General features: G+C 34.9%; 1 protein-coding gene and 2 pseudogenes across 1 annotated transcript; 1 reads left to right on the forward strand and 2 right to left on the reverse strand.

Annotated features, from left to right (window-relative positions):
* Positions 1-7,794, reverse strand: part of LOC128171173 (uncharacterized) — a 29,401-nt pseudogene extending 21,607 nt beyond the window's left edge.
* Positions 1-27,668, reverse strand: part of LOC128174159 (receptor-type tyrosine-protein phosphatase kappa-like) — a 240,431-nt pseudogene that overhangs the window by 64,846 nt on the left and 147,917 nt on the right.
* Positions 20,937-22,755, forward strand: LOC128171164 (uncharacterized). The gene is made up of 2 exons (XM_052836898.1): positions 20,937-21,740; positions 21,823-22,755. The coding sequence occupies exons 1-2, from the start codon at positions 21,392-21,394 to the stop codon at positions 22,452-22,454; spliced, it is 981 nt and encodes a 326-aa protein (XP_052692858.1). The 5' UTR covers positions 20,937-21,391; the 3' UTR covers positions 22,455-22,755.

The raw sequence follows: 27,668 nt of genomic DNA on the forward strand, positions 1-27,668 counted from the left end.
AATAGGGATTTTGAATATAATTGCATCGTAGAGAGAAGTAATATTCATTTCTGTAAAGTTTGCCCCCACACCTTTTATGTTATTCATAACCGTAACCACAAAACCCTTTTTTCTTGTTTGTCAAGATTTTTGATAAATTTAGCCCACTTCCAACTTTCAATTTGCTTTGTGAAGTTTATAAAACTATAAATTACGTTAACTATCAAGGATTTCATCCTGACGACGCGATGAAAACAGCGCTCTGGTTGTGTTTATATACAAGAACTTACCGTAATAATGTTTCATGAGACTTTTATTCCACCACCAGTAGGCATCCTTATTCATTATTTTCAATTTCGAATCATAAGGCTAGCCTAGTGTTTGTGTTATTAAACAGCATGCATCAACAACTGTTCCTCGTTCGAGTCAATTCAAACTAACGAGCATTCGCAACTTTGTGTATGTCAACAAACTTGATTATTCAATTCTTCTAATCGGAATTTCCATTTAATCAAGTGAATAAGCTCCAAGAAAAATTATCTAGAGCTAAAAAATTATTTTAAGGTTTATTTCAGTGAAACTTTACATTAAAACAGGTAGATTTATCTCAGGAATGACGTACTAAATTGTATTGCGCAAGGTCACAATAGCCGGATAACACAACGTTGCATCATCGTTTTTAATCTTTGAAAAAAAATAACCAATTTGGGTCACACAAGGGACTGTCTCAAAAGCTTCATAATATAAATCAAATTGTATGAGATAGATAGGACATCTATAATTGTGTGATTTTATATTTGCTTTATCCAACTCGTTGAAATGGTTATATTCGCTCGGCAAGCCTCGCGAATATATACACCATTTCAACTCGTTGGATAAAGCAAATATAAAATCACACAATATAGATATCCTCTATATATCAGCCCTGAATAAATTTTCATAGATGCCATCAATTTTGGCTATTTACCAAATTTTGACAGCACGAAACAAATTCAAACTTGTACATAGTCTTCCAAAAATTAGAAATATTAATTTACAGAAATTACGTGTTTTTTATGCACGTTTTTACGTACATTTCCTTACACGAATCATGAGTACATGTAATATATAACAATCCATGCTACCCTGAAAAATTTAACTCGCCATTAAACTTCTCATTGTTTAAACTCCTCTCACACTGGAGCTGCGTCCTCACAGCGATCCCGCTGCGTAATTGAATAATGTAAAACGCCATGGTAAACGAATTAGAGTCTTCTACAGCGCCGTAACAACTCAACGGCATCTTCGTTCGCCGCGGTGGGATATCCTAGATAAGAATATTTTAGAACGCCATGCGACGGCGCGCACTTTGAACATGCACAAACTACGCGCCGTGGCTCTGCGTTCCGATAAAAACGCCGTAGAAGTGGAGTAAGGTCACCATGACAGCGCCGTAAATTCTCAAACAGCGCATGTGCACGCAGCCAGCGAGCAAACCACGCTATGGATGCACGGTAAAAACTCCTAGCACGTCATGAGCGCTCGGCGGATATCCAGCGAGAGGGCAGTCAATCGCCAAGTTGAACTCTGTGAAAACATAGTTGGGAGCTCTGTAAGAACGCCTTCCTGAATTTTCCTTGCGATCCTACGGCGATTCCATGAATTTTACAACGCCGTGAACACGCCCTGGGAAGGCAACTTTGTGTGACAGGGCCTTAAAGAGTTTTCAAAACAATTACACAAACTGTGTTCGACAAATAGTTTTCCTAAACATTTTCTTCCTGTCTTTATACAGGCTTTCAATCACAGCACGTTTATATAACAAAAGCAGAAGTGAAATTTTAGTCATTAGTCATTATAATCGTTTGACACCAAATCACATAAATTTTCATCTCGCAGCAACAACGGAAGACCTACTCGTGGCTTTGCCACGAGCTCTGCTCTAGTTTTTATTATTATTGACGATTGTGTTATTATTTATCTTTCACCTGCACAACAAAAAAAGTATAAATACATGTAAAGTAGCATAAATTTTTCCGCGAAAAATTACCAAATCTTTGCAGGTCGTTTATTCTAACTAATTCAGAAAAATAACAAGAGTAAAGCTGTCAATATGACAGCATACCGGTTTTTTTGTATGAACTGTATCCATAATCCATTTGTCAATCCTGAATTGATAAATACCACCTATCCACAGAAATGGGGTACTCTATATGCAATGTTTTTGCCCAAAAATGACTAAATTTAGCAGCTGATATTTTTCATTTATCAGAAATCAAAATCCTAGCAATTTGCATACCTCTGATATATGTATAATTGATCTGCAAAAGAACAACTTCCTATCTTGAAAACTGTTCGAGGAATTATCGGTACAAGAAGGGTACCTTTTTGGCAGCCACTCGCCCGCCCGCAATTTTTACTATTTCAATAACCGGAAACCCGGTTAAAAATTCTCTTTAATAATTCTTAGAATTCAGAAACAATGGAGTTACATGGGACCTCACGGCGGTCTTCGAACCCCATGCCGCTCAAAATATATATTTACCCCCTTAGAAAATCTCTTGATCCGTCTCATTTCTAGAAGAGGGTACGCATCAACTTATATTCCAGTTTAAATTACATGTAAACATTTTTTAGAGATGTAAGATGTTAGGCATTTTCTTTTATAATACTATGAGAATTATATTACGGAATTTAGCGCATTCGTCACATTGGCAACGACTTTTTTTTTTATACATGAACCTATTCCTGTTTAGCCCAGCTTCAATCATACCTCAATTTTTTTTCTAAAAATGCCACCGGTATTTTCGATAGAAAAGGTGTCGTTCATTAAAAGCTTATTGCAACAGTTTAGCTGAATAGTCTGTTTATTTTTTGTCCATTCCGGCGATTACGGCATGCCTTTTCCCGCAGCAAGGCAGTTGCCATATAAGGTCATGTCAAAGTTCGACAAACTTGTAGACTTTACATTCGTCAATTTGTATCATGTCAGATGTGTTATTGCCAAGTGTGCAAAGAATAAGGTTTAATTAACTAATGTAAACGTACACGAAGGAACGGATTCAAATCTTACACATGTTTATGCCCGAGTTTTATAGGTTACACGATCAGAATTACACATATTCATATACTCAGGTTCACACATCAACACGATTGCATATTCGGATTTACAAGTTAACATATCTGGATTTTTGAACACGATTACCCTCCATATAATCTGAGCAACAATAGCTCATCAAATTAACTTCATGGTATCAGAACAAAATATCTAAAATAACAATTAAGAACATACCTTGTTTAAAACAAATCTTTAAAATTTACTGCACATATTCCTATGTTAAACATCAAATCCCTTTTTAAAAGACTTTTCAAAAGATTTTTTTCTACTTATATTCCTTGGTTAAAACTGACCCAGTGGTTCTGGAGAGAAGTCAAAAATGCAAAAAGTTTACAAATGGATGGAAAGACAGACATACATATGGATGTAATCAGAAAGTAATCAGAAATGCTCACTTGAGCTTTCAGCTCAGGTGAGATAATAAAAAGCAAATCAATTATTTGATTACCTACGTTTAATTTTGTGTAACTGTTTGAAGAGCCAACATGGCTGAAAGCGCTCGGAGTAAAAAAATTATTTAATTTGGACTGTAACATCAGTCATTACAAAAACTCGGTGGTCCGAAGACTGTGGCCAGAAATTTTGTTATTCCTGCCAGTGATATTAAAAAAATGACAAGTATGATGGACTTGTAAATATTTTAAAAGCCAAATATCTAAAACAATTTATGATCAACTTTGAATGTTACACATATGGATATATGGGGGCAAGTAAATTTTTTTGCAGGCCAATATTTTTTGACAGACTACTGGTCCTAGGCTTTTATTATCAACAGAGAGAGAGAGAGAGAAAGAGAGAGAGAGAATAATGAAATAAAGATTCTTTGTTTTCAATCTCAATGCCATAATAACCAAAATAATTGACAAACCTGAACCAATTCTAATAAGACAATCATAATACTTCTTCAGGAAGAATGACTGTTCTTTTGATATGGTTCCTTTTGAATTGCTCTTTCTTTGATGATTACATGTCCATCCAAGGGAACACATCCTACTTGACCTCCATCAAACACCAAGACCATATCTAAATAAGATGTTAAAACTCATTTGTAAATGTGTTTATTATTACTTAACTATTTTTTTTTTTCACAAATGCCCACTGCATTTTCAAGTAATGATGCCATCAACAGTTTTTACACATACTTTTGTTATAATCAATCTGGCAGGCATATTATTTTTAATTCTACATTCCCAGTTATGTCTACTAATGCTTAATTGTTGTTCCACTGACAGTTTTACAATTGTCACTCAATATAAAAAAATATGGTCAAAATCTTAAAATTTACTTTGCAATTTCTTATTTCACATTTTTTGACTTAGTATGAATCTGTAGACCTAATGCTGGTAGATTAAGTTTCTTGTGTATGCCAAACTTTTTGATGATCTGAAAGAATCTACCTCTATCTGCATTGTAATAATTGATTGATTCACAGTAATGCACAGATATATCTTGGAACATCAATATTAAAGAAGAGAAAGATAAGTGAGGAAAGACAGAGAGATGGTTACATAAGGAAATGCCATTAGTTAAATTCACAAGTACAAGTAATTATGTACACTTCAGTCCATTTATACCGGTACTTATTTTTCCTGATTCAAAACATTAAAAACAAAAGAAAGCACACAACAAATGGATTTGTCATTTGCAAGCTAGTGTCTGTCATTGTCGAACTGAAGGCACAGTTACTACAATTAAATTAGATGCTTTGAGATAGAGATAAAATGATAGAGAGAAAATTCTAATCCACTATTGAGCAAAGGAAATTTCTATGGGTCATTTTTTTTTGTTAATTCAGAGATTTACAAGCAACTCTTTCAAAACTAATCACATATTCTTATTGATAAAGGTGTTTAATTTAAATTCTGCAAGTCTTTGAATTTAATTGTCTGATATTCATAACCATATTATGAACAAGAGGCCCATGGGCCACATCGCTCACCTGAGGAACAATAGGTATGATAAAGTCAGCTTAATGTCTACAAACAATCTGGACAATGTACAATAATACATGTAGATCCTGTATAAATAAAATCTATTTTCCCCCCTTGGAACTCGGATAGCCCTGATTGCTGCCAATATTTACAAGAGCAGACTTTAATCACCGCTCCTGCACATATATAGGGACTCAAAATTACGCAGGCAGGGATGACCGCACACTTACGAAACTCACAGGTACCAACGTTAACGCAAGCAGAGATAACGCAAGCAGGGATGACCGCACACTTGCGCTAGAAAGGCCAGAACACCAGAAGGGATGACCATACACTAGTGCTCCGCCGCAACCACCACCAAGACAAGCAGGTATGACCACACACTTGTATTAATGCGATACATGGCAGGTAGGACCGTACACTCTGTGCCGTAGGTTAGAAAAACACGAAGATTAGATACAGCAGGGATGTCCACACCCTCAATCTCTCCTTACCTGTTCAAGTTTAAACCCAAACAGTCGCTCGTCGCAATGCAATATACACTGTCCCTATATATGTGCCGGCCTAAAATAATTCATACTATCTAAAAATTGGAAATCAAAAATAAACAAACTAATCCGGCCTAACCCAAAACTACTTATGCAGAACAACTTATATACATTGAATATTTATTATTGTATAAAAAATATCATCACAATAATTGGTTAACAGTGGATGCATTAATTAAAATAATCAAGAATCAATAAATCAAGGGCAATAACTCAATACAGTAATACAAAAAGATTCTAATGAAAAAATAGCTGCCTGCTTCAATTTTATAGTCATATCACATGTTGAGTATTGCAGTTCTCAAAAAGATCCTTTACAATTGTTTATATATGGGATATTAAGCTAAATCAAACTCTGAACCTTTTTGTGAGGCCGAAGAATTGTCCTGGAGCCAAAGTCTTAACAATTATAAAGAATCATCTTGCTGATTAGTTTCTGAGAAGAAGATTTTTAAAGATTTACTCCATATATATTCCTATGTAAAACTTTAACGTCCCCCCCCCCCCCTATGTGGCCTCACCCTACCCCCAAGGGTCATGAGTTTCACAACTTTGAATCTACACTACCTGAGGATGCTTTCACACAAGTTTTAGCTTTCCTGGCTGATTAGTTTCTGAGAAGAAGATTTTTAAAGATTTCTTTATATTTTCCTATGTAAAACTTCGACCCCCCCATTGTGGCCCCACCCTACCCCCAGGGTTCATGATTTTCACAACTTTGAATCTACACTACCTGAGGATGCTTCCACACAAGTTTCAGCTTTCCTGGCTGTTTAGTTTCTGAGAAGGAAGATTTTTCAAGATTTACTCTATATATTCCTATGTAAAACTTCGACCCCGCATTGTGGCTCCACCCTACCCCCGGGGGTCATGAATTTCACAACTTTGAATCTACACTACCTGAGAATGCTTCCACACAAGTTTCAGTTTTCCTGGCTGTTTAGTTTCTGAGAAGAAGATTTTTCAAGATTTACTCTATATATATTCCTATGTAAAACTTAGACCCCCCATTGTGGCCCCACCCTACCCCCGGGGGTCATGAATTTCACAACTTTGAATCTACACTACCTGAGGATGCTTCCACACAAGTTTCAGCTTTCCTGGCTTTCTGGTTCTTGAGAAGATTTTTGAAAATTTCTCGAAATTTTTCATTAATTTCTAATTATCTCCCCTTGAAAACGGGTGTGGCCCTTAATTTTCACAACTTTGAATCCCCTTTGCCTTAGGATGATTTGTGCTAAGTTTGGTTGAAATTGGCTTAGTAGTTCTTGAGAATATGTTGAAAATGTGAAAAGTTTACGGACAGACGGACGGACAGACGGACGACAGACAAAATGTGATCAGAATAGCTCACTTGAGCTTTCAGCTCAGGTGAGTTAAAAATGATACATTCGTAAGACATGTCACATACCTGTGTTTTGGACGGATGGTAAGTATTTCATCATCTTCACTGAAGAAATCTCCCCTTATTTTCATTCTGATTCTGATTTTATACTCCTACAAATTGAAAACTGTCGGAGGTGTGCATCTATGGAAAGATTACAACCTGTCATAGGAATAATATGTCTTGACCAGGTCTTTTTGTATATCCACAGGTATCATTCGGTGTGAAAAAGCTAAGCTACAGACAAACTGATTTCCATCTAAAAGAGAACAAGATATCTTATTAATATAAAAGCTTGTTAATGAACTGATATTGAGCATTCATGTATTTCCAAAACAAACATACATGTACTACATCTGAGAATCTAACTATGATAGTGTAATCTTATCATCATGGAGGCTTGATTTGGAATTAAAAATTGAAAATTAAAATTGCCCATTAAAAGAGAATGCATAATAAACATTCTGTCTTTTTATATGTTTAGTGAGAGAGAGAGAGAGAGAGAGAGAGAGAGAGAGGGGTAGGGTTATGTATTTTTCCTATAAATTTGCATTAATTTATGAATGCTTTACATTATTACTGGTAACTTATTTGAAATCCATCCAACATACTGACAAAAATACACATATTTTCGAAAGATGCTGTCATTTCTCTGCAATTTCAAGCGGATGACAATGAAAACAATTAAGACAAAGTTCATGAGTCATTCCAATTCTTTCTAAAAATCTATGTAAAATTGGTAAAGAGTGTATTTTTTTTTTTTTTAGAAATTAACAATTTAATTGAAATTATTCTAAACTCATCACATATGTTGACGGAACAACACTTACATTTACAAGTTGAATCAGATGTCATTCCTCTGCAATTTTAAACAAACATCAAGCAACCACAACTCCCTGTAAAATCAATCAAAAAGTCAAATTTTTTATTCATTTATGAAGCAATATAGATGTTTTACATTAAATATTTTTGGCATAGATCAGACATATTTATAAAATATCACCTACCATTACAAGTTGCCGTAAGTCCTCTGCAAATTCAAGCTGACTACAACCAACTGAGCAGACAACGTGTTTGGTTTCCACTTCCTGTTAGTTAAATTGAACCTCCGCCGCAGAAGAGTTCAATAAAGGGGGGTAATATTACATATTCAAATTCAAAGTTTGGTTACTTTGCTTTTAATGTTATTTCTTTTCTACACATTGACTACCGTTTTTCACTGATAAATCTTAAAAACCAATGTAAGAATTTTTTATCTAATATAGAAAGAAAACAAATTCAGGTTGCTTTTTAGAGAAATCAATTTTTAAAAATACTTAAAATTTTACAATGAAAAATGTTAAAAAAGCAATTTGGGAAATAATACTTCGACATTCTGATTTCCAAATAAATGCAAAATTTAGTGTTATAATTTTTTTTCAAATTTAACAAAATTTTATGTTGATATGCATTGTTATTTTTACAAATTTGATGATTTGTTGGTATTTTAGTGTTTTGTCTATTTTTGGTTGTTGCCATGGAAACAATGACCATGTGGCCAAAAATCCCACATTTCTAAAATACCGCTTACCTATATTAATCAACATAACAATATCAAGGAAAAATAATTTTTTACACTTTCCACTTATAATATGGACAAAGCTCAATGATTACTGACATTGTCTCTTAAAACGTTACCATGGAAGCCGTTACAGTTTTTTGAAATCATTTTTTTGCGGTTTTTATATAAACTAAAATTGGAAACTTGTATTTTTGAATTTAATAAATCATTCTACAATTAAGAAAAGTCTAAATGTATCTTTTTTTTTAAATAAAAAGCAAAGTGAATGCAAGGGTTTTTTTCTTAACAGTTATTTGAGTTTGGCCGGGGGGGGGGGGGGGGGTGGTTCGAGGCATATTTCGCAATTTAATAATGTAATTTAAAGACAATTAATTTTTGGAAGCAGAATCTGGACTCCGCATGACCCCATCTCTAGTTCCGCACATGGGATAAATGTTAATTTGCTGCTGCTATCTGACTACCAGTATATAATATAATAATAAAATTTAATTCCTCAAAACTCATTGATTGCACATCTAAAGGACAGACTCTATCATATTCCAAGATATGATGTGTTCATTTATAAATCATAGGTTATTTGAGGAGTTGTAGGGTGTATATTTTTTTTTAGTAATAACCGTCAATTTTTTGCTATTATTTGACTCCCTGGATAATTTTTAAAACCTTATTGCACAGCTATAAGACAGCCCTCGTCATAGCACAATATATGATGTGACTATTCATTAAATTATAACATGAGTTTTGGGATTTAGGCTCCCAGGATGAAATTATTTTTTAAACTTCTTATTGCACATCTATAGGACAGCTTCAATCATATCCCAAGAAGATCATTTGGCTAGTGCAAAAAATGCTTGCATTTTTTAGACCTGAAAAAAAATCATTTTTCAGCCACCAAATGACCCCTAGGACAAAACTAAAATGTCCAAAAAACCCCTTTGCGCATCTATAGGACACACACCACAAACCATATTCCAAGAGATGGTTTGTCTATTGTTGAAAGTGTTGGAGGAGTAAGGGGTAGTAAGGGGGAGGGTCGATCCTCTCAAGCACCTATGTTTGCAACCTTTGTCAACTTTACTGAAAATTGCTAAGTATCTGGAGTATGAGCTTGTAATTTAAGTCTTGCTACTTTAATATTTCAGAGACCAATACTATGCACCACTGTCTAAGTTCTAAAAATGTTTATTTTCACATTAAAGTCATTGAGGAATTCAAGACATATAAAATTGCCCTTTGAATCTTAAAGATCAATTATTAATATAAAAAATGTGAAAAAAAAGCTTTAAGGAGAGTTGATACCAATTCTAATTTGGAGATGATACGATGTTTTCACAGTTAACATTTTCATTTTTAAGGGCTTTAATATACATTATCTTCTGCCAGCAACACAATGCTTCTTCTTAAACACACTTATGCATTTAACTACTAAATCTACATAGAAGATATGGTTTTAAAGCCATATACTGTCCACAGTTGTATTAAAATGGTATCTAATAGCAAATTCACCTATATAGAGTTTGATTGAGTAAGTAGTCCTATTCAGTTTGACTTCAAAGACAAAGTAAAGTCGATGTAGCCTACATTTTACAAGGGCCGTCTTACCATGGCTCGTGTAAAAAATGAAGTCAGGTCGTGCCAACATTTCTTTTAAATCACAAGTAAAACCAGGATATGACTTTCATTGATTGTTTTTTTTACAATTCAGAATTTGGAAGGTGAACATTTCATTTTAATTTTTTTTTCTCCTTTATGTATCGGTAATGCATGTGGAAACTTTACTTTGTTTATTTCTTCCTTCTTAGGGCTTTTTTACTTTCGGTTCTGTTTTATTAGGGATTTACGATTTTCGGTCGAAAAGACCTACATCTATAGGACACACACCACAAACCATATTCCAAGAGACGGTTTGTCTATTGTTAAAAGTGTAGGAGGAGTTCGAGGAAGAAGGATTTTTTGTGTGAATAAACTCCCCATTTTTTACCAATTATTTGACCCCCAGGACTACCAGAGAACTTTTCAAATCTTTATACACAACAACATGACACTCCAAATCAAACTCCAAGAGTTCAGTTGCTGGTTTATAAGATGTAAGAGCAGTTTGAGAAAGTGACATGTGACAGACGGACGGACAGACGGAACAGGGTAACAACAATATAACATACCTTTCGTTGGAAGATGCAGGTATAACTATATTAAAATTTTTATTTCATTGAGTTTATAACTTACTCTTATAACCATTTTACATTAATTTTCTCCGACCACATTTTCTATGTATGTACCATCAATGGAATACAACATACGTAGGAAATTTGTCCTGTAGTAGAGATTGATGTCACTGATTCTGGCCACACTCCCCAGGTCTACCCTCCATTCTGCTGTGTAATAACCATCAGCGTTGATCGTACACTGACCTCCAGTTCCACGGTCTGAATATAAACCATCCACTGCATTCTCACTGCCAAAATCCTTACCATCAGACTCAGGCCAGGGATGTTCTTGCCAAGTAGGTTGATTCAAAGCTAGATTTTCTTTAAATATATAAAAGAACATTATGTTACCATTCATTAATTAATAGTTTAGTTCATTATTGTTAGTTTTAAATATTTAAGCATTTTTTTAACGGACATAAAACATTAATATATAAATCAATATCCTAAAGTAGATATGCATTGAAACTTTAAAAAAGAAATTGGTACCAGTACAACACCAGTACAAAACAAACAAATCGACTTACATCGTTAGATATACGTTAAACAAACTTAAAGGCCGAACATTTTTGGTAAATCTCAGGTGAGGGCGGGGCTTAATTATTAGAGGTGTGAAAGCCTCCGGGGCTTGCAGTCTACCTGTGGTCGTGAACGCTGCTAATCGCTATACACAGGAGGCAAATTTTAAAAATACACAGGAAAAAAAGAATTAGTTAGAATTGGTCTCAGTTTAAAAATGACCATACAAAGCGATTTTATACGCAAATGGTATGTGTCGTCCGAATTTCCTCTAAGTACACGTGTGTAAAGCACAATTGAAAAAATGCAGTAAATTAATTCTGCTATAAAAGTATAGCTCAGTACATTGTGTTAAGCACTTGACATTGTTTAAAAAGTTAATTTTGACAATTATAATAGTATAAGAAACGTACCATACGATCAGTAAGAATGCGGAATGTAAAGACAGCCATTATACGTCGACAATTAATGGAGTTCGTTTTCCATGGAGTGACGTTTACATGCACCAACTTCCAACTGAGTGAATTGCCAGTAAATATAGCTTTAGTAGCATAGTGTACGTTTGTTGTAAAAAGAAAATTTTATATGTTTTGGAGTTTTCCGTGCATTTTCGTGGAATTTATTAGGTCACACACAGTCAATATAGTTCAAAAATAAGTTGTGCGTGTTGATATATATACATGAAAATAATGTATTTAATTTTGGTAGATAATTCCCTATTGTTTATGTTATATGTATGTAGAAATACATGTACGTCGATAGTCTATAGAGATGCATGACTAGGACACACAATATTTGCTTATAATATATATCAGAGGCGGATCCAGCAATTTTGAAAAGGGGGGGGGGGGGGTTCCAATTGATGAAAATTAATACGTGCAAAATACATTATTTGTCAATAAACAAGGCCTTTTGAACGTTTTCCGTGCGTACATTTAATGAACATTTATCTCATCACTATCTATTTCACATCTATTTTAATATCAGAGTGCAATGCATTTTTGAGCGATTTGGTTTAGGTAAGGAAGATTTGCATAATTTCCAGCCTTAAAAAAAACATCAAGTCTCCAGCAATGAGAACGTGCGTCTATGCTATGCTTAATAGAAAGAAACACTAAGAAACGAAAAATAATTCAGACTTATCACGACAAGCTATTATAAAAATGAATTTTTGGTAAAAAAATTTTTATGTCTTTGATGTTTAAATTCTGAACTATTCATTGACTTTGATTTCTATTGGTTGCCTTCTTAAATAAAGGTCTAAATGATAGGATATGACGAAAATGGGGATAGTTTATCTGCTGAATAGATGGAACATGTGAAATACAATTGTACAAGCAATAGTCGTCCCAGGGAACTTGATGTGACCTTTGTATAATGGGTGCGCCACATCATCCGGCACTAGTACAGATGCGGTCTTATTCAGGAAAGTTTTGTAAAGTTGTGCATTTTCATAATGGTTTATATATAAGCCCCTTACACGGTATTCTGAAACATAATTTCCGATTCTTGGAAACAAAACAAAAAGGGCTTTCTTTTGTGTGTCATGTGGGTATGAAGGTATGGTATAGCTAGCATTCCAGGAAAATAGCATAACTTGCATATAATTAACTATAGTCGATTTTTTAAAGAAATAGAGTTGACAATACATTTTAGATGTTTTTATAAATATGTGTTTTTAGCGACACCGCTTAATTAATTTTTTAAAAAATGTTCCACGTGTTTACTCACAGATGTGAGCAAGGGTTGCTGATGTGGAGTACCTTTTTCGATAAAAAAAATCGTTAGGGTTTTTCACATAAGAAATACATGTACATGTAAATTAAGGTGCGTTGTAAAAAATTCTTTCAATTAGCTATTTTAAAAGCATTTATTTGAAATGATTAAAGTATTTATATTATAGATATGGACAATTGCCTTTTAATAGGCATTACAAGTTTTCAAAAAAATGTATATGACTCAGAGAAAGGGGGGGGGGTCCGACCCCCGGAATCCCCCCTCTTGATCCGCCAATGTATATGTGTACACACACAAACAAAAATTGTGTATAAAAATAGGGAAAAACAGGTACAAATTAAGCTATCTTAGTAAATGATAAATCACCAAATTTTTTTGAAATATAGTTGTAGTGAACACGCGTGACACCATAACAAGTACTTTATTAAACTGACTTCCGGTCATACATATAATAAAAAGGTCGTACATGAATAACTCGATATACATGACATTTCCCCTATAACATATGGTAATGAAAGACATTCACAGGGCGAAACACAATCTTTAAGCAAGTCCTTAAAGGCGGCTTAAAGGTGGCGTAAAGATGGCTTAAAGGAGATACAATCTTTAAGCCACCTTTAAGTCTCCTTTAAGCTGAGCTTATAGGTCCTTAATGTCCAAACCTCTTAAAGTCACCTTTAAGCCATCTTTAAGCTACCTTTAAGCATCTTTAAGTGGCATTTACGCTCCCTTTAAGTTGTCGTTAAACCATCTTTAAGTTCCCTTTAAGTCAAGTTTGACCAAACTGAACAATAAAAACATGTATGAAATGCAAAAGCTCTTTTATAGGGAGGGGGTGACCCGAGTGATGATATAATTTCCAATGAAGGAGGGGGGGGGGGGGGGGTGTTCCAGGTGGGTTTGATTGTCGCGCCATTAAACACATACCGCTATCATCAACAACGCTCCGATGGACACAGATTGCCGTTATAAAATTCTTTATATACTTTTTTTTTATTTCAAAATTATTCAAAATTATTGTAGGGGTGGGCGCAGTCTCTGTATCTAAATTTGTGCCTGAAATTATATTTAAGTATGTTTGATTCCTATTATAAATTAATCGGTGAAATAAATCTCTCTCTCTCTCTCTCTCTCTCTTTCTCTAAGTTCATCTGGTTATAAAACAAAATAAAGACTAGAGGTACTGTGAGCAAGCTCACAATTGATACCCCCCGCTAAGATAAAATTCATAATGCGTGTATTTTTCCAATTATAGAAAATATTGGATGAATCTATTTCACCGTCTATTTTCTCTAAATAACTACTGCTCTATTTTTTTTAAAATGTTGGTCATAAGCAATATTTGTGTGAAGTAAGAACATTCAATGCTTCTCCATAAGAAAGATAATGACCGGACACAAATTTTGCACTTTTTCTGCCAGTGACCTTGACCTTGCCCAAATGACCTTGGGTCAAGGTCATGGCACACCCTTTGGTCTTAAGCAATATTTGTGTGAAGTTAGAACAATTAATGTTTCTCCATAAGAAAGATAATGACCAGACACGAATTTTGCACTATTTTTCTCAACGACCTTGACCTTGCACAAATGACACACCCTTGTGTCATAAGCAATCTTTGTGTGAAGTAAAAACTTCCAATGTTTCTCAAAAAGAAAGATATGGACCGGACACAAATTTTGCACTTTTTCTGCCAGTGACCTTGACCTTGTCCTAATGACCTTGGGTCAAGGTCATGACACACCCTTAAGTCATAAGCAATCTTTGTGTGAAGTAAGAACTTCCAATGTTTCTCCATTAGAAAGATATGGACCGGACACGAATTTTGTATTTTTTCTGCCAGTGACCTTGACCTTGCCCGAATGACCTTGGGTCAAGGTCATGACACACCCTTAGGTCATAAGCAATCTTTGTGTGAAGTAAGAACTTCCGATGTTTCTCCATAAGAAAGATATGGATCGGACACGATTGCACAGACAGACGGACGGACAGACGGACAAGGTGATTCCTATATACCCCCCCCCCCCCCCAAACTTCGTTTGCGGGGGGTATAGTAATGAATCAAAACTGCATGATTTAATTTAATAATCGGTTGAAGGTGTGTAATTTTTTTCAACTTTAATTATTTCTAGGTCTAATTCTAGATCTGGTTAGATACATGTTAAAGATGAAAAGACTCTCAACTACCTTTGTTATATCGGGCAGGATATTACCGCTTTGTTTGTCTAGACATAGTTTTGTTCGTTTGTGTATATCTAATTAGAGTCTATTGTTTGTCCAGCTTAAGAAAACCCCCGGAACTAACACAGAATATACAAGATATACACAACAGGTGTGTCGTGTGCCCAGGTGCAAGTCAGGGGTTCTAAAGGCGTTGAATACTTAGTATGTACGTGTATACGATAAGTCTAGTGAATAAAAGTTTATTTACATTTGTAATTCATTTTCAAAGTATTATTTACCAACTCTGGGTTTTAAAAAATGTTACGTCTACAGATTAAAGATACATGTATGTAAGAGTAAAATCTAGAGGCTAATTAATTCCTGTACCGGTGATCATAAATAGGGGTTAATTGTTTAAATATATGTATAAGAGTAATTAAGTCACATACCCGGCCTGGTACATCATACAATTGTATGTATAAGTATATGTATACATCATTTGCAATTGCAACATGCAGTAAATACGTCACCCGTAATTGGTAATAATGTTTGTTATAGAATTGATAGTCTAAAAACCATGTATACAAGTAAATGTTTAAACATACTGGAACGGCGCCGTGATCATGAAAACCGGGGTAATTGCGTAGAACTAATACCCTAATAGGTTCAATGCATTTAATAAAAGAAATTATTTCATCTTCTTTCTTGCATTTCATTTAGCTGTGAATTAGATGAACGTTAATCTAGTCGGTTTAAATTTATTAACTTAGTAAGCCTAACGGTTTCCATTGAATTATAATATATTTTTTTCACTGAAGACCAAGTGCCGTATTCCATTCTAAATATATGCATGCATGTAATTTATAAATTAGATATAATTGATTGTTATAATTTGAATGGAAGTCAAAATCTTTTCAAGTAAAAAATACACATTAAATACATTGATTCAATATCCACTGATATATAGGTTATAAAAACCTCCCTAAATGTGTAAGTTTCTGTGGCGCAGAGGAAGTGAGGTGATGCTGGTAAACGAAGGGTCCGGGGTTCAATCCTCGTCTTGAGCATTTTGTTTTCTAGAACAAAAACCGTTTTTACACCTTTTTTATCATTATCATATAGTTAATATATTTTGTTGGTAAATTAAGCACAATATTGAATTAAAAGATTTTTTAATGGGTTGAAGGTGGCTTAAAGGTAGCTTAAAGGTGGCTTAAAGAAGTTTGGACATTAAGGACCTATAAGTTGTCCTTAAAGGTGGCTTAAAGGTAGCTTAAAGATAGTCTTTAAACCATCTTTACGCTTTCTTTAAGCCATCTTTAAGCAACACATATAGCTTAAAGGTGGCTTAAAGATCGTCTTTAAGCTACCTTTAAGCATCTTTAAGCTACCTTTAAGGAAAACTTAAAGATGGTCATCCATCCTGTGATTTGCAGAGATCTGAAAGGACAAGAATATTGATTAACAGTTTTTACCAATATGCTTAGTATGCATTAAAGTAAAAAAAAGTAACTTGTGCAATATCTGATACATTAATGTTCCACCATACAAAACTTTACATACAAGTTTAAAATACTAGTATTATAATACTGCTTGTATTACAAAAATGAAATCATTTCACAAAATCATTGAATTTTGATGAACACTCTAGACTCCTTTCAGATATGTTACAAGTGGTACTGGAAACTGGTTTTGGAAGATTTGTAGGTTCAACTTCCTGTGGTGGTTTCTCAATCCGAGATTAGACAGTATTCAACCGGTGTGGTGTATCAGTTTTTTTCCTGACGGAAGAGGAATAACAGTTTCATCAAATTCAGGTTTATCCGATAAGGTTGTAGAAGTTGGTTTGATGTGCCGTCTGTATCCCTTTCGAGACTGTGTTGTACAATTACAGCAGGAGTCCATTTTTTTTTCATGACACACAACGGTAGCTTCTCCAGGATAAAGATCACGCAATTTCTTTACCGCATGTGCAACGTAGTTGATCTTTTGATGGTATTTTGGGGTTTTCAAGCATCCTTGAATGTCCTGCATGCCAACTGAGTTTGATTCCAAAAGTGGTGATGCTGAAGGTAAGGCAGTTTTCAGACGTCGGTTAAAGAATAGTTGTGCTGGATACTTTCCTAGCATGTCAATTGCGGTATTCCGATATGCAAGTATGGCTTTGTACGGATCTGAAGACTTGCGTAGCAGTTGCTGAACTGTTTGCACGATGCGTTCAATTTGTCCATTGGCTTGAGAGAAGTGTGGGTTTGTGGTTGTGTGAACAGAACCACAATCCTTTAAAAATGCACGAAAATTTTAACAAGCGATTTGGGGCCCATTGTCCGATATTAATTTGTCAGGTATCCATTGCGTGAACATATACTTTTCAGGTGCAAGATAGTGTTTCCACTTGTTTGGTTTTCACGTTTTGCAAATTCAGGCCATTTTGAGAAATGATCAACACAAAGTAAGTACGAGAGTCCTTTGTAATCAAACAAATCAGCAGAAATATTGGACCATGGACGTGATGGGTTTTCTGTTTCCACCAGTGGTTCCTTGGGATTAGATCTGCTGTTCAGCGCACATATTAGACTTCTTCCCACTACTTCATGGATTGATGATTGTCATTCCTAGCCAAAATAAGGATTCTCGAGCTCTACTCTTACATGTGGCTACTCCTAGGTGAGAGCTGTGTATGCGATTTAGCATTTCTTTTTGTAGTCTCGATGGTACAATAATTTTGTGTCCATTGAACATGAATCCATCCATACATGTGATCCATTGAACATGAATCCATCCATACATGTGATCTCATCACGGAAAGGCCAGTACGGGTTAGTTGACTTTGGTAAGTTTTCTTTGGTGTCCGGCCATCCGGATTTGACTACTGCCTGTAAGATTTGTAGATCCAGGTCGTCTTGAGTAGCTTGTTGAAAGCGCCCCTATTGCTCTGGAGATATAGGTAAGTAGCTGATTAAGTTAACTTGAATGTAAGGCATAAGCTGTTCCTTCGTTTCATTGATGAAGGCTCGGCTAAGGGTATCTACGATAAACATGATCTTGGCTGGTTTATAAACGACTTCTAGATCATAACGCTGTAGCGTGAGGAGAAGTGACTAATGTCGAGCAGGTGCTTGATAAAGAGGTTTTCGAAAAATTGACTTGAGTGGCTTATGATCACTCTCTACCAATACATGTCGACCAAACATATATTGATGAAATTTCACAGGATGAATGACCATCTTTAAGTCCTCCTTAAAGATAGCTTAAAGGTGTTTAAAGGTAGCTTAAAGACGATCTTTAAGCCACCTTTAAGCTATATGTGTTGCTTAAAGGTGGCTTAGAGAAAGCGTAAAGATGGCTTAAAGGCAGCTTAAAGACTATCTTTAAGCCACCTTTAAGGACAACTTATAGGTCCTTAATGTCCAAACTTCTTTAAGCCACCTTTAAGCTATATGTGTTGCTTAAAGGTGGCTTAGAGAAAGCGTTAAGATGGCTTAAAGGCAGCTTAAAGACTATCTTTCAGCCACCTTTAAGCCACCTTTAAGGACAACTTATAGGTCCTTAATGTCCAAACTTCTTTAAGCCACCTTTAAGCCACCTTTAAGCCATTAAAAAAATTAATTGAATATTGTGCTTAATTTCCAATAAAATGTATTAACTTTATGAAAGAAAAGGTATTAAAACGGTTTTTGTTCTAGAAAGAAATATGAAAAAAACACACAAAAAAAACCGGCCACGGCGAGAATGGAACCCGGGACCATTAGTTTACTAGCATCACCACACTTCCTCTGCGCCACGGCAACTTACATATATATGAGCGTTTTTATATCCTATATATCAGTGGATATTGAATCACTGTATTGAATGTGTTTACTTGAAAAGATTTTGACAAACCATTCAGTTTGTAACAATCCATTACATCGTAAGTCAAATCCCACGAGAAGTGGTCAGTGAATAATCATTCGTGTGAGACGCATCGATCAGAGCGGACGCTTTGCTTGCTTTTTGCCGGCCAGGAGTTTCCTTTAAATTCTCGAGGTAATTATCTGTAATGTTATATTTGTAACCTATTATATGCGTTGGCTATTGGTTAATTTCATTCTATGTGTGTAAAACTGTAAATATAGTATATATATTTTGGTTGTTTATAACTTAGTTAAGTTTTGCATACGTGTTTGGGGTGCGTTTTATGTAGGCATTTTAAGATCAATTCTATGTAAGAATCAATGATTTATAAAAGGGTCTGGCCACGCATAGTCACCAATTTTCCTTATATTTCATACATGGACACACCAAGGTGTAAAACGCAAAAAAACACTATAAGTTGGTTGCTAGGGATAACCGTTGCCATAGTAATCGAGGCTAAGGATGGAAAAATAAGAAAACGTACCTACTTTGAAGCCATATTAGAAGGTTTTGCCCACTAATGTCAACTATCAAAGACATAAAACAGCCTTTGTCCTATTTTCAATTATTTAATTATATCAGAAAATTGATGGAGAAACCAATACTTTTAAATTGTTACCATGGAAACCGGTACGAACTTTTGAAATCAGTTTTTTGCGGATTTTTAATAAGCTGAAATGGGAAACTGTTAAATTTTTACATCCATATCAATGTCCATGCAATTTTGATCTTATTATGAAAATTGACATCCGTTGCTATGGCAACAAGGCCAAAAAATAGGAAAAACTGAGAAAATGAAGATGATTTTGATGTGCCTTAATTCCCGATTTTTGAATTTTTTTTGCAATTGCTTTAGTTGGAACTTGTAAAAATATATCTTAATTTTTATTATATACCACAAACAGCTTTGTTATGCAACAGAGTTGTTGCTATGGAAAATTAAGTTGTGTAAAAAATCACACAGAAATTCTTACTTTTTGAAAAGTCCATAGCAACGGCAGTTATTTTTAGAAAATTTCACATTTTTTTTCAAGTGTTATTAAAGTTAAGGACATACTTTATTTTTTCTCACCATTTGTTTTTATATATTTATTCATTATAATTGAATAATATCCATTCAAAGATGCCTAAAAATATTATAATTTTCCTTATTTTTCAGCTTGTAACCATAGCAACGGTTCTCAATTTTCATATTTAAATTCTGAATTGCACAATCATAATAGTGTTTACCAAAAAATCTAAGATTTGCACTTTATATTCAAATTAAATGAAGAAAACAAATTTTAAAATTTTTGTTTAGTAACCATGGAAACGCTTTAAAAATATGCGTTTCTCCATGATTTTTTTTCATTCTTTTGAAAAATGACAACTATTTTTAATAATATATTTTACCCTGGAAACCCTAAGTTCTGCACATTACTCACAATATGTTCTCAAATAAGCATTAAAATGTCATTTTTACATCTTTACTCTCAGTTACCATGGCAACGGAACCACATAGCAACACACAAATGGTGTTAGGTTTTTTTACTCACCAAAGTCTATCAAATTGTCAAGTATGAAGAAAATCCGTGACTATGCGTGGCCAACGAATTTTGATTCTTACATAGAATTGATCTTAAAAACTTAGTGTTTGTTTTTAATAGTTTTATGAAAGATTTGAGAACGTGCTAGCGATTTTATGTCACAGTTTTACTGAAGCACGTTTGGTTTAGCCAACTGGGTGTTGGCATGTACTTGGTGTACATAACGTGTCTGTTTTACGTATTTGGTAATTAGAATTTTGTAGACGTACTGGGTGTGCGTTTATTATTCTGTGTGTGTAAGCATTTTGCAAACTTGGTGTTTGTTTAATATTGGCTTTTAATAGTATGAGAGGTTTTGAGAACGTGATATCGAATCTTATTAGTACAGTTTTATGTAGCACGTTTTTCATGCGCGGTTTTAGCCAACTGGGTGTTGGCATGTACTTGGCGTGCACGTGTCTATTTTACGTAGTCAGTTCTGTTAACTGATATTGGGACATACATATTAGAGTTTTTGTAGATATACAGGGTGTTATTCTGTTATTTGTGTGTGAATTTTACAAACTTTGTGTTTGTTTAATATTGTTAAGAGAGGTTTGAGAAGGGGCTAGCGATTCTTATAGGTACAGTGTTATGCAGCACGTTTTTCATGCGCGGTTTTAGCCGGCTGCATGGGGTTCGCATTTACTTGGTCTGCACATGTCTGTTTATGTATGCGGTTTTGTTATTTTATATACGGAGATATACATATTAGAGCTTTTATTGACGTGCTAGGTGTGTGTTTTATTTAGTAAGTGCATGTTAAAAATTATATTGAAACTTTTATTGTGGGAATAATTTGTGTAATTATGTTGTATATGACCTTGGTGTTGAAGCCAAAGCATTCATTATTGGGGAAGAGCTTGTTGCCGGTGATTATGGAATTGAAGTCTAATCAACCTGGGATGCAGATAGATACATTCGCACGGTTGAAGAAGGATCATCCATTAGAGAAATATTCGTTGGAAGAGTTGAAAGTAGAATTCAACAGACTTACAGGGGAGACAATCCAGTCTTTGTTGATCATCCTGAGTCAGGAGGAGTCAGTGGATTTGGTTAGGAAGATTATGCATTTTTCAATTTTGCATGCAAATAATGTGGGAGCACCCAAGGGTCAGGTTTTGACGGAGATAGCGCCATCTGCTGCTGGTAGCAGTGGTAAGTAAGGTTTATATGTTGAATTATATTCTGATGATTTTGTGAATAAAAGTGCATTGAAGTGAGTTTGTGGTTTATGTAGGTCCTTGTACTGGTAACGGGGATGGTGCGGCCAATCTTGAAGATAGACTGAAAGGATTGGAGCAGAACGTATCGGTGTTGAAGTCTAAGTCAGGAGAACAGAAGGTGGATGATGCAATCCGACAGGTACGCCTTTTGGCAGCTCGACCGAAGTTGACACCGTCGCATGTTCTTATCGCATCACTGGAGATGCTGGTTGATGTTGCAAAGTGTGAGGGGCATAAGGATGCAGAGTTTTTTAATAAAGCTCTTCAGGCATGCAGGCGTTTTGAAGAAAGTGAGGATGTGTGTGGCTTATGTTTGAAACTGATAGGGTCTAGTGTAGATAGAAAGATTTCTACCGCCATTGCTGAATGGGTTAAGGGAAAAAAATATGATAAAGAAAATGAGAAAGAGAAGGTTAAGGAAACCAATGTTAGTAATGTTCCATCTTTTCCTTATCTAGCTCCAATGTATAATAATTTCCCTTTGGGGTTTGTTCCTCCTATGCCAATGCCAGGTTATATAGGTTTTGGGCAGGGGAGAGGGGGTAACAGAGCTCGAAATGGTCAAAATTCTAACCAAAGGGTATGTTATTTTTGTAAAGAAAAGGGTCATTTTGTTGCAGCATGTCCAAAAATAAAAAAGGAATAAGATGTTTAATAATGTTGGAAAGTTATGGAAATTTGTATGAGAAGACTTTGTTTTCCAAATTTTGTTGTTTATTTTCCTCTTGCCAAAGGTACTAACCTTTCAGTGAATTATTTCACGCGGCTGGGGGTAGAATAAACTTTTCTCTGTAATATTTCTGTTATGTTTTAGAGTGAGTCCATGAGATGTAAGAGGTTTCATTTTCATCCTCATATTCCAGAGTGGGAGAAAGAAGCTTTAGAATTTTCTCCTTTAGATATACCTCGAAGAGATTTGGATATTTCTAAGTGTTGGGTGAATTACAGAGGAGAGTTTGTTCTGCCTCCAGAGAATGTTTTGTTAGCAGAGAGTATTGTTGAAAATGATTTAGAAGTAGGTTTACAAAATATATATTTTAGAGATCCAAGACAATTTGTTGCAGGAAATATTCATAATCATTTGGATGAGTGGGAGAGAATGGGTTTGGATGAGGAAGCAAGAAAGTGGTTAAGAGAGGGGGTTAATGTAGAACATTATTTTAGGAAATTTAAGGGAAATTTCAAGGGAAAAAATTATGATTGTGCAACCCCACCTGAAGCATATTTTCCAAACTCGTCTAGTTGTAGACATTTCGGGGGGTTTATTTCTTCTACTATTATTGAGAATATTAAAAGTGGTACAATTTTGGTTTGGGGTAAGGTTGGGGATTGTGTTCCACCTCATCTGATACTTCCACTTACAGTAGAACATACTAAACCTAGACTTTGTCACGACGAAAGATTTTTGAATTTATGGGTAATGGATAAGCCTTTTCAGCTTGATACATTGAAGGAAGTTCCAAGATTAGTTGGTAGGAATCATTTTATGGCATCTGTAGATGACAAGTCTGGGTATGACCATGTGAGGGTTAGTGAAAGGTCAAAGTCTTATTTTGGTTTTCAATTTGGCGGTTGGTTTTTTTGTGTATAATACAATTCCATTTGGTTTTAAGTTGAGTGCATACATATATCAGAAATTAGGCTATTTTGCTACAGCTTATTGTAGGCGATTGGGTGTACCTTGCCTTCAGTACATTGATGACCGTATGATTTCAGAGTGGCATGGAAAGTCTTTGTTTACGAATCAAAAACTTCTAGTACTTAGAAGCATTTATATTGTGTGCCAGTTGTTAGTAAGATTAGGGTATTTTTTGGCTCTTGAAAAATGTGTTCTGATTCCGACAAAAATTCTGAAGTATTTAGGTCTATTGATTGACTCTCAGAAATTAGCATTTTTGCTCCCTGAGGAGAAGAGAAATAGGTTTGCTGAGTTGAGAGATTTCATTTTAAGTGAGGATAGTGTAGACATAAAAACCCTTCAACGGTTTGCAGGGAAATGTATTTCGTTTGTTTTAGTCGTTCCTGCTTCCAGGCTTAATTCTAGGGAGGTTCATAGGGCTATTGGGATGGCGGAAAGAAATTCCAGGAGAGTAGAGGTGGTAGGGGCTTTAAGAGAGGAGATTGAATTTTGGAAATTTTTAGACAACTGGAAGGGTTTTGTTTCTTGGAGAAGTGAAAGGCATTTACAGATTAGTTTAGCAACAGATTCGTCAGGTTATAAGTGGGGAGCTTTAGTTTTTAGTCAGGAAGAGTCGTTTGGAGATTTCTGGGGCATAGATGATAAAAGACCTATCCATCTTAAAGAGGGAGATGCTTTATTGAATGCTTTGTTGTCTTTGGGTAAGCAGGTAGAGAATCACAGGGTTGATGCATATGTAGATAATAAGGCTCTGGTTCATGTTTGGGAAAATCAGGGAGGTAAGGATGTCAGGTTTAACAATATAATGAAGAGCATTTTTGTTTTCACAGAGAAAAATAATGTAGATTTGAAGTTGCATTTCATTCCATCAGGAGATAATGCGGCAGATGGGCCTTCTAGGTCTCTTCCATTTCAGGATTGTCAGTTATCTGAAAAATCATGGTCTGAGATTCAGTTAGCATATGGCCCTCATTCGGTAGATTTGATGGCTCTGGATTCAAATGTGATGCTGAATGAGAGAGGTGAGAAGTTGAGGCATTTTACACAAGGTCCATCTCCATTGTCAAGTGGGATTAATGTCTTCTCACAGGATGTGTCCTTAGAGGACAACCCATATGTTTTTCCTCCATTTTGTTTAATATCTGTGTTGTTGAAATTCTTAGAGAGTCAGAGGGTTAAAAAGTGCACAGTTGTTGTTCCTGAGATTGTCCCCACTCCAGTATGGTGGCCGTTATTCTGGTTATATGTAGAATCTTTTATTGTTCTTGGGAATAAGGGAGATACAGGGGTCCTAAAATTACCTTCAAAACAAGGTTTTGTTTTAGATAAGGTAGGTCTAAAGTGGAAGTTAATTGCAGGAAGGTTATCTTTTTCGTTGTAGGTGGAGGTTACACAGGATGAAAGGTCTTCACTTACAAGAAATTTGAAGAGTTTTGATTATTTTAGTGAAAACCGTCTCCAGTATTTGTATTCTTTGGTAGATAATTCTAGTTATGCTAAACAACTGTCATCTTTAGGGAAAGAATTCAATAAGTTCGTCAGAGAACAATTTTATGTGGATATTTTGCAGACTACCCCGTATCATGTGCAAATGTTTTTGATATTTAAAGATAAGAAAGGGAAAACAAAGGTTCATGATATTCATTGTGGATATTTAGGGAAGATGTCTGATGTTAGTGAATGTTCATGTCCAAAGAGATTAGCTTTTGGAACAGTTCAGTCTTTGATCGGTCAGTTGAAAACAGTATTTGAGGATTAAGGGTTGGGAAAAGATTGGGATAGGAATTTGAATGGGGGTAATCCTGCATGTGCCCCTATGGTAAAGAAATATTTGAAGGCAATCAAAAAAGAGCAGTCAATAGCACACATTGTTCCAAAACAGGCAAAACCTTTATTTTTGTCAAAATTAAAAGCTATTTGTTGTTATATTGATGAAAATCTGCAGTCAGGAAGTCTGGGGGTGGATAAGAGGTTTATTTACTTGAGGGATCAGGCTTTTTTCAAAATTCAGTTTTTTGCAGGAGATCGAGCAAATGATTTAGGACAATGTATTGCTCAAGAGGTGAAGTGCCTGCCAGATAATGAAGGTTTGCTTTTTTCTCATATGGTAGGAAAAACTTTGTCAAACGGTCAGGTGAATTAGTTTACTATATTTAGAATTCATGATAAATCTGTGTGTCCTGTGCATGGTTTAGAAACATATGCTGTAGGAGTGAAGTCATTAGGCATTGACATTTCTTCTGGTTACTTGTTCAGGCCTTTGAGCCGTTCGGGTAAGGAGATTTTGGATGCACCTTTATCCTCGTCAGTAGTTTATACTAGATTGAAACATTACCTTGCAGTGTTAGGTGTGGATCAAGGGGAAACTCCAAATAGTTTAAGATCAGGTTGTACAATATCCTTAGCTTTGTCAGGGTTGGATCAATCTTCTGGAGTTATTATGAACCATATCGGTTGGGCTACAAAATCCACTTTCGAAAGATACTCTAGAATTTCAAAGATTGCTGATAAGGGAGTCATAGGGACAGCACTGGCAGGGGTTGCATCTCGGGAAGGAGACGCTGAGAGAAAATTCTTAAAATTTGGAGATGATTCAAATTTGAAACCATTTTTGTAGAGATCAGGATAAGATATTTTAGTTTTGGGGAGAATATGAGCTTAAAACCTTTATGATTGAGAGTTGATTGTTTATATGTTTTGTGAGCAATTTTGTGTATTCCAAGTATTTAAAATTTATGAATTTTGTGTAGTAATAAATTTGTATATGCAGCTTTTCAAATGCTATGTTGATAATTAAATATAATGACAAGTTAATATGTTGTGTTTTGTTTAGTTTTGTTTAGTTTTGAGTATTGGGAAGAATAGGAGAGGGTGTAACGAATGAATGGTTTAATTATAATTTGAGCTTGTTTGTTGAAAGGGGTAACAATTTCAGCGCAATACTTAACCATTACTCTGACCACGACGAGAGGGATTAGAATTAGGATATATTTATATCGTAAGTCAAATCCCACGAGAAGTGGTCAGTGAATAATCATTCGTGTGAGACGCAGCGATAGGGCTGAGGATTTGATTACATTTTGTATACACGATACTGGATATATTATAGGAGATGGAATTTTAAAAAAAAAAAAGAAAGTATATATATATATATATATATATATATATATATTATATATTGTATATGGTATATAAAAAAGCATATAGATATTATGAGAAGGTAAATTTCGAATCTCTGTTGTTGAAGTTGGGGTAACAATTTCAGCCCAATACTTAACCATTACTCTGACCACGACGAGAGGGATTAGAATTAGGATATATTTATATCTAATTTATAAATTACATGCATGCATGTATTTATAATGAAATACGGAACTTGGTCTTCAGTGAAAAAAAATATATTATACCTAAATGGAAACCGTTAGGTTCACTATAGTAGGCTTTCTTAGTTAATAAATTTAAACCGAGTAGATATACGTTCATCTAATTTATAGCTATAAAAATGTAAGAAAGAAAATGAAATCATTTCTTTTATTAAATGCATTGATACTATTAGGGTATTTGTTCAATTTCCCGCAATTTCCCGGTTTTCATGATCGCGGCGCCGTTCCAATATGTTTAAATATTTACATGTAGGCCTAATTGTATGTACATGATTTTTAAACTATCAATTCTATAACAAACAAAATTACCAATTACCGGTGACGTATTTACTGCATGTGGCAATTGCAAATGACTTGTACATACAATTGTATGATGTGCCAGGCCGGGTATATTTGACATTTTTACCCTTATACATATATTTAAATGATCAACCCCTATTTATGATCACCGGTACATTAATTAATTAGCCTCAAGATTTTTTCTCTTACATACATGTATCGTTAATTTGTAGACGTAACATCTTTGAAACCCAGAGCTAGGAAATAATACTTTGAAAATGAATTACAAATGTAAATTAACTTTTATTCACTAGACTTATCGTATACTCGTACATACTAAGATTCAACGCCTTTAGAAACCCTGACGTGCACCTGGGCACACGACACACCTGTTGTGTATATCTTGTATATTCTGTGTTAGTTCCATGGGTTTTCTTAAGTTGGACAAACAATAGACTCTAATTAGATATACACAAACATGCACCTGGACACACGAAACAACTGTTGTGTATATCTTGTATATTCTGTGTTAGTTCCAGGTGTTTTCTTAAGTTGGACA

Source organism: Crassostrea angulata, chromosome 2 (genome assembly GCF_025612915.1).
Source record: "Crassostrea angulata isolate pt1a10 chromosome 2, ASM2561291v2, whole genome shotgun sequence".
Classification (NCBI taxonomy): Eukaryota; Metazoa; Mollusca; class Bivalvia; order Ostreida; family Ostreidae; genus Magallana; species Magallana angulata.